The sequence below is a fragment of the Myotis lucifugus genome, unplaced genomic scaffold (assembly GCF_000147115.1).
Source record: "Myotis lucifugus unplaced genomic scaffold, Myoluc2.0 scaffold_5183, whole genome shotgun sequence".
In the NCBI taxonomy this organism is placed as follows: Eukaryota; Metazoa; Chordata; class Mammalia; order Chiroptera; family Vespertilionidae; genus Myotis; species Myotis lucifugus.
This window is the reverse complement of record NW_005876231.1, coordinates 1-7,981: the sequence shown is the minus strand read 5'-3', so window position 1 is coordinate 7,981 and position 7,981 is coordinate 1. Positions and strand designations below refer to the sequence as shown.

Below are 7,981 nucleotides of genomic sequence, written 5' to 3'. Positions count from 1 at the left end.
GTTTTCACACCTAACACGCCCTCCTCACCCCTCTCCTTGCCTCTCACCAAAGCATTTAATGCAGACTCTTGTTTCCAGAGATGCTGGATAAATGCTGTAAATATGCAAAAATAAACCCCAGCCCCCCGCCCCCCGCCCCCCACCCCTCCGCCCCAGCAGCCCCCTTGTTGGCATGGCTGACTGAGGAGCAGAGGCTGGGGAGGGGGCGCCTGGGAGCAGATCACGCGCCCGGCCGTACTCACCACTGAGCCCGCTCCAGGTGTACACCCCCAGGGGCCCCAGGAACGTCTGGTAGGGGTTGCTGACGCTGTTGTAGAAGGTGAACCCGGCACTCAGCAGCGACGTGGACAAGCTGAGGACCAGGGACAGGATCACCACCGAATGCAGCGTCTTCGGGGCAGAATCGCCCAGTTTCGCTAAAACTAAGATAAAGTTGGTAAGTACGAGGCGAGAAGGCATTCCTGCGAGCTCTGCGGGCAGGAACGGGATTAGAGCCGGTCGGGTGCATCTCGGGGACCTGCCCGACAGGACGAATGGGACCCAGGGATCCCCACGATTCCCCTCCAGGCCGATCCTTGAACCTCAGGGTGCAGGGTGGAGCCATAGTGCTTCAGGTTAGGGATCCGCCCCAACTTTAAAGCCCCCAGGAGAGCAGGTGCCCCTTAGTAGGCTGCTGCAGGGGCCAACCTTCCCCGGTAGCTCCAGCCTCCGGCCCTCGCCACTCCGTCATCACAACTTCATCGGAGCTCCGGCTTCCACTCGGAGGCGCGTACAGGGCGGGCCACCCCGAAACCCGAGCCATGGCCAGTAAACTCTGCACAGCCTCCTTGTTAGGTATCATTGGTTAAACTACAAACGTAGCCTGCCTGCCACCACCTGGTGCCCAGGGGGGGATGGGTGGGGTGCCAGGGGCCGCCTGCTCTCTGGGAGGGGGGCTGCCTGCCCTCTGGGGGGGCCATCTGCCCTCTGGGGGGAGCCACCTGCCCTCTAGGGGGGCTGTCTGTCCTCTGGGAGGGGGGCTGTCTGCCCTCTGGGGGGAGCCGCCTGCCCTAGGGGGGGGGCTGTCTGCCCTCTGGGGGGAGCCGCCTGCCCTCTGGGGGGGCCACCTGCCCTAGGTGGGGCTGTCTGCCCTCTGGGGGGGCCGCCTGCCCTCGGGGGGGTGCCTGGCTGGGACTGGGTGGGACCTCAGGCTGAGCCTCTTGCGTCTCCGCTCACCCAGGACCTGCAGCGGTGGGGGGACTCCTACTGCTCTACGTGAGCACACACCTGTTTGGAAACTTAGTGGAAGGGATGCCAGACCGTGGGGAACCGGAAGCCGCAGACACCTGTGTTCAGAGGGGCAGGTGATACCGAGGGGCCTCAGGCTGCTTCCGGTCCTCGCTCGCCCCGCTTCCCTCAGCACCAGAGTGTGCGGGGCCACATGAAGGCTCCCCAGCCAGGGGGAGGCCATGGGGTACTGAACTGGAAAACAGGGGCTTCGGGATGGCAATGCCCTGAGTCCCAGGCGCCTGGAGCGTCGCTCTGCTCTCTGCCCTATTAAAGCTGCAGGTGGGCGGTCCTTCGCGAGCGGCGAGCGGCCCACTTTTTCCGAGTAAATTAGAAAGCGACCATCAGGCGAGCTCTGCATCTGACTGTCCGTGAGACCCAAAGACTGACTTTTCCAAAGGGAGTCGTCTTGGCACCTGATGACTCGCTCTCCCATGTGTTAACGAGACAACTTGTCTTCATTTAACGGCCACATTTTACAATTACACTTTAGCCCAGCGGTTCTCAACCTGTGGGTCGCGACCCCCTTGGTGGTCGAACGACCCTTTCCCAGGGGTCGCCTACGACCATCCTGCATATCAGATATTTCCATTACGATTCATAACAGTAGCAACATGACAGTTATGAAGTAGCAACGAAAATAATTTTATGGTTGGGTCACAACACGAGGAACTGTATTTAAAGGGCCAGAAGGTTGAGAACCACTGGATTCTCTGCCTCGCAGGTGTGGCAGCTCCCGCTCCCCTCCTGGCCTGACTCGGAACGCAGACAATGCGAGCTGGGGACCCAGAGAAAGTCCGAGGGAATGAAATGAGGCCCCGCAGAGCCTGACAGCTGCTCTCTGCCTGCAGAATCAGCACATACATCTCGTTCCCTCTCTTCCTTTTGGGGGCCAAGCTTTGAAATCAGGAGAACCGCCTCCTGATTGGAACTAATTGCCCGGATCTGGGCAGCCCCGGGAGCGAGGCCAGCACGCTGCAGCTGGGGGGTGGGCCGTGGGCAGAAATGTGTCGCCTGGACATCCGGGCTCCCCGTGCACGCAGGGACTTAACCCTCAGACCCACTTGCCATCTGGCCCTTCTACCCCTGGCCCTGTCAGTCCTGGGAAATCGAGGAGGGGCATGGCTTTGTGGGTGGTGGGAACCACCTCTGCCCCTCCTCCTGCACCTGGTCACGGGGAGCAGGACCTGGCGGCTTCTCAACCCGTGGGCCACCGTGCACCCTGGAGGGGGGGACGCAGCAAGTCCACAGCTCCCAGAGCGTGGGCTGTCCCAGCTGGTGTCCCCAGCGTCTTGGAAAGGTCCCAGGGTTCTCTTGGGGAGAAGGGTAGGGTGATGTCTTTTCTGCCCCCTTACACTCCACCTCCCTGTGTGGTCAGGTGGCAGATGGATGAGACGGGGCTTTTTGTAAATTGTGGAGAAAACCTCACGTGTTCTCCCTGCAATTAGTTGATTTTTGCAGCAGATCCTCTCCCTGGATTATTTTTGGCGGGGGCTGACAGCACAAATTTGAGCTTCCCGAGGACAAACAGGGGGTGGGTGGAGAAGAGGCGGCGAGGGGCCAGGTTGCCAGGTCGGGGTGAGGCTCCCTTGCGTCTGTCACCCACACACCTGTGCCTGCAGTTCCTGGCAGGTTGGACTTAACTCAGGCGAGTCTTTCTCCAGAAAGAATAGATGGTGAGCCCCCCCAGGCCAGGAGTGTGCGCAGTCCTCGGTGCCCACGCTCCTCACTCGCGTCACAGCTGCTTGGGGGGTGCTTTGAGCTGAAGTTAAGTATCCAGACCTCCGGAGCCGGCAGGGCAGGTGCTCGAGTGGGCACGGAGGGCCTGTCCCTGTCCATCTGGGGGCTGGACAGCCCGATGCCTCCGGGTGATGCAGGTGGAGCTCCGGGTCAGTGAGAGCTGCTCCGGCCATTTGCTTACACAGGCCTCGCCCCCACCTTCCCCACCAGCTGACCTATTGCTGACCGAGTTCCTTCGTTGCTTTGACATCAGCCATGGTCACTTCAGTTGGCTCTTTCATGTCAAAATCCACAGCACACATGGCACAGTGGGCTGCATCCTAGGGACATGGAACTGAGCTCTGCAATATTCACCCCTCCTTGGAGGTGCTCAGAGTGACCTCCTCCCAGCCACGCAGACACGGTGCACGTCTCCGACGGAAAGGCAATCCGTCCCGCAGGTTTTCCTGTGCGGCCAGCGATGGAAATAAGCCCCGTGTGGTCACAGACACGGCAGGAGAGCGGCATGTGTCGCTGTGACGTGGGAGTCCTGCCGTCCAGGGCACACCCACGGGTGCAGCAGCGGGACACCGCGACATACAGGCACTTACAGGCTCTCTCCCACCTTCTCCGGAGAACTGGGCACCAGTCTCACGGGGGCTAAAATCACCAGCGGGGAAGACTGCCCCTTCGCTGGCGGGGGCGTGGTTTACCTCCTCCAGCACCTGGGGGCGTGGCTTATCTCCTCCAGCACCTGGGGGCGTGGTTTACCTCCTCCAGCACCTGGGGGCGTGGTTTACCTCCTCCAACACGTGGAGGCGTGGCTTATCTCCTCCAGCACGTGGGGGCGTGGCTTATCTCCTCTAGCACGTGGGGGCGTGGCTGACTTCCTCCAGCACCTGGGGGCGTGGTTTACCTCCTCCAGCACGTGAGGGCGTGGCTTATCTCCTCCAGCACGTGAGGGCGTGGCTTATCTCCTCCAGCACGTGAGGGCGTGGCTTATCGCCTCCAGCACCTGGGGGCGTGGCTGACTTCCTCCAGCACCCAGGGGCCCACGGTGACTTCAGGAGGTTGGAAGGTGGCTCTCCGGGGAACACAGCGGAATAAAGCATCAAAGGAGAGAGCCAGGCAAGGCGAGTTCCATCCTCCCAGCTCCTTAGAGCTCCCACGTGGCAGGGGGTGCCCACGTGGTCCTGCCGCCTTCAGGGCTGACCTTGACCCCGCTGTCCTGCCACTGGACACCGCAGAGCCTCCATCGCACTCAGGGCTGCAGAGCCGGGCTCTGGCCCTGTCCTGTCCCTCCTCCCAGCCGCCCAGCGTGTGAGTGGGCCGGGCTCTCAGGAAGCCATTTGCTGCAGATGGGAGCCACCGGCTCACACAGACGCCGTGGGAGTGTTAAACTCCACAGGGTGTTATTCCTATTTTAAACTTCCTAAGTGAGTCTGGGGACTCGGAACCTACACTCTCTCTGGTTTGGGAAATGCTGTTCACGTCCCCGAACGTGTGACCGAGTCTTTGAAAGGCTGGGTTTCTAGCAGCTGCACCTCGAATCCTTTTCCCTGAGCAGCGAGGCCGGGGCGGGAAGAGGGGCGTGAGCCTGCGGAAACCGCGGGGGAGGCCAGGCGCCGCGAACACCCAAAGACACATTGATAACTTGGAACTGTCACCATGATGCTCTGGTTTAAGACAAGCATTTCATTAATAAACTCACAAACTGGAGCTGGGCGCTGGCGCGAGTGCCCAGGCCCGAACTCCTGCCGGGATGCGTGTAGAAGGGACTATCAGCGGTTCTCAACCTGTGGGTGGCGACCCCTTTGGCGGTATTTACATTATGATTCATAACAGTAGCAACATGACAGTTATGAAGTAGCAACGAAAATAATTTTATGGTTGGGTCACAACATGAGGAACTGTATTTAAAGGGACGGAAGGTTGAGAACCACTGGTCTAGATGGTAGAAAAGGACGCCCAGTCATGGATCGGAGGGAGTGAGGCCACAACACCCGAGGGCACCTGCAGGGGACTGGCCTGCGCCGCTGTGCAAAGCGAAACCCACGTAAGGTGCTAAGCAAGTTACACGCGTTGCTCTCACATTTAGAAAACAGAACGGTGGGCATTCACACGTCCAGAGTCAAAGCAGGAGCTCGCTTGTCCTTCTCAGTGAGTGTCTACTTCCCACCCATTGAGAGGGAGGAGGGCGGGCCTAAGAGATCAGAGAACAGATGAGGTGTTCTCATAAAATACAGAATTAATAGAATTAATGGAAATATACTATCATGGCCAACAACAGTGGGTATTTTGGAGGTAAAAATGCAAGCTCGAATTGGTTCAAGAAATGAACTTGAGGTACAGGGATAAGGAATGCACCCTGTTTTGTTTTCCACTTCCTCTTTTGCTCGGACAGCCTCTCATAAAGCTCTGGATAGAGCAGCAGTTCTCAACCTGTGGGTCGCGACCCTGTTGGGAGTTGAACGACCCTTTCACAGGGGTCGCCTAAGACCATTGGAAAACACATATATAATTACATATTGGTTTTGTGATTAATCACTATGCTTTAATTATGTTCAATTTGTCACAATGAAAATACATCCTGCATATCAGATATTTACATGACAATTCATAACAGTAGCAAAATTACAGTTATGAAGTAGCAACGAAAATAATTTTATGGTTGGGGGTCACCACAACATGAGGAACTGTATTAAAGGGTCGAGGCATTAGGAAGGTTGAGAACCACTGGGATAGAGGCTGTGGCTCCAGCTGACAACCCACAGCCAACTTGGTTAAAAATTATGCCCTTGCTGGCTGATGGGGGCCGTCTTGCCGCGACACAGTTTTCCTTAATCATTTACTTGTCAATGAACTCAGGAGCTCGCCTATCCATCGCCTCCGCTGCCATGATTCAGACCGTGGTGCGGATAGGCACAGCCAGAACAGAGGAAGCGGAAATAATGATACAGTGGCCGTGGGGATGAACAGATATGAAAAATATCAAAATTAAAGGAGAGAGGCGAGGCCAGACCCAGCCACTGTGACAATGTAGACTTTATCCGGAGGACAATAGTGAATCATTCGGGGGTTGGGAAAGGGAGTGATTAGATTAGCGTGTTGGAAAGCACACCGTGAAGAATGGGTTGGAAGCCAGCAGGACTGGCGACAGGGAGATATGTTGGAGGAAACCCGGGAAGAGCTGGTGGAGGCCTGAGGATGGCAGGAAGTGGAAAGAGTCAAGAAATGTTAAGGGGGAAGAACTGTCAGAGCTCCGTGTCTCGTCGGCTGTCTGTCTTCCCTTCCCAACCCTGACCTTCTGAAGAGCAAAACCTCAGCCGTATGTGTCTTTGTGTTCCATTAAGTTACCTGTGGACCAGATGTTCAATAAATGTTTGCCGAATGAATAGAAAAAAACACATTAACTATGGACAGATGTTAAAATATTAGATGACACGAGTCCTACCCAGGTAATGCAATCGCGCTCTCTATCCAGATTCGTTCCTCATTTACCTTCAAAATCCTTGTCTGTGTCCCCAAGTCCATGAGTCAGCTTTTGAGTGCTCTGCCCGCGAAAGAGTCCGTAGGTGATGATAATGCTGCCGTTGGAGAAGTCATCGCTGATGGTGATGGTGCTGCTGACCCACTGAGGGGTCCCCAGAACAGCGCAGATGACCACGAACGCCCCGAGGCTTGTGAGGAAGCTCGACAGGAACGCCAATGTTTTCGTTGCGGTGGGCATTGTCCCAGGGAGGCGAGGGCCCTAGGGGGAAAGGCAGCTCTATCTCTGCGGAATGTTCGCGGGCCTTATCATTTGGAGTCCGGAACTGAGAAATGGAGTCGAATACTTAGTTGTAAAATATAAGCGCTCACTCTTCATAGGACGGGTTATACCAATGAGCACTGGACTCTGAACGTGGTCATAAAGAGCTGCAGGAGCTGAACTTTGGTCTGGAGTAGGAGGTTGCTATGGTTACAGCCAGCCAGCAGGAACAGGGGGAGCATGATGTTCCCAGGGGTTCCTCATCACACAATTAATCTGTAACTCCTGGTCAGGTGCCATGGGAGGGAGCTCAGCTTCCACGACAGGACAGGACTGGAATTCCTAAAGAATGAGGGAGTGGGGGATCTGTGCCCCCCAAAGCTTGCTGACTCTAGCAGCCAACCACATAGAGTCTGAACTCACTCACCAATTGCTTGGCTGGTTGCTAACTTTGGAGCAATACTAGTTGTTCCAAAAGGGGATTCTAAGGAGAGTAAGCCTTTGCCAAAGGCACCACGGAGTGGTCTTTTGTAAATTGTCTTTTAACATCTTGAAATGACAATTATTTTTTATTTCTTTCTTGCCTGGGAGTAAGTTTTAAAAATAATTATGTGATAGCATTGTTTCTATTTTTATTAGTTATTTATACTTCTCGTCGATTTTGATGAAATATTTACTCCTTGGATTTTATTGTGGTTTTTTTTGGGGGGGGGCAATCAATTGATAAGCCACTTTTATAAATGTTTGCAACATTTTATATCACTCAATACTATTCAGTTTTTTGGATTCACTATCATTCACTTAACAATGTTCTGCTTTGGACATTTTCGCTATTATTAAAGTTTTTGCTCACATAAACTTGCTTAGATAGAGATTGTTAATTCTAGCCTTGGGATGAATGCCTAGAGAAGAATGGCTGATTCAGGCAGACAGTTTTGGATTTAACATTTTTAAAAATTTATCTTTGTTGTTGAAAGTATTACAGATGTCCCCTTTCCCCCATTGCCCCCTCTACCCTGCTCCCACACACCCCCGCAGGGGTTCAATGGACCATTGGATGTTACCATTGGTAATATAAATGCCATCTAAGGTCTGTGGGGTAATCTCATCCCTCACACAGTCCCATTCCGTCGGAAAAAGATAAGGCTGTGACATGCTGTGACTACTCGCAATCCGATTTGTGCCGTCATTATTCCTTCCACTCGAATCCACAGTAATAACGGGACCAGGGAAGACTGTTGTTCC

The 7,981-nt window shown here is 54.9% G+C and overlaps 1 protein-coding gene across 1 annotated transcript; it reads right to left on the bottom strand.

The window, feature by feature from the left end:
* Positions 1–242: 242 nt before the first annotated feature.
* Positions 243–6,715, bottom strand: CLRN3 (clarin 3; the record flags this gene model as incomplete). The annotated part of the gene is made up of 2 exons (XM_014450929.2): positions 6,487–6,715; positions 243–422 (listed from the first exon to the last, which is right to left on the bottom strand). Coding segments are annotated over exons 1-2 (409 nt in total), but the record flags the coding sequence as incomplete, so codon positions are not given.
* Positions 6,716–7,981: the final 1,266 nt, after the last annotated feature.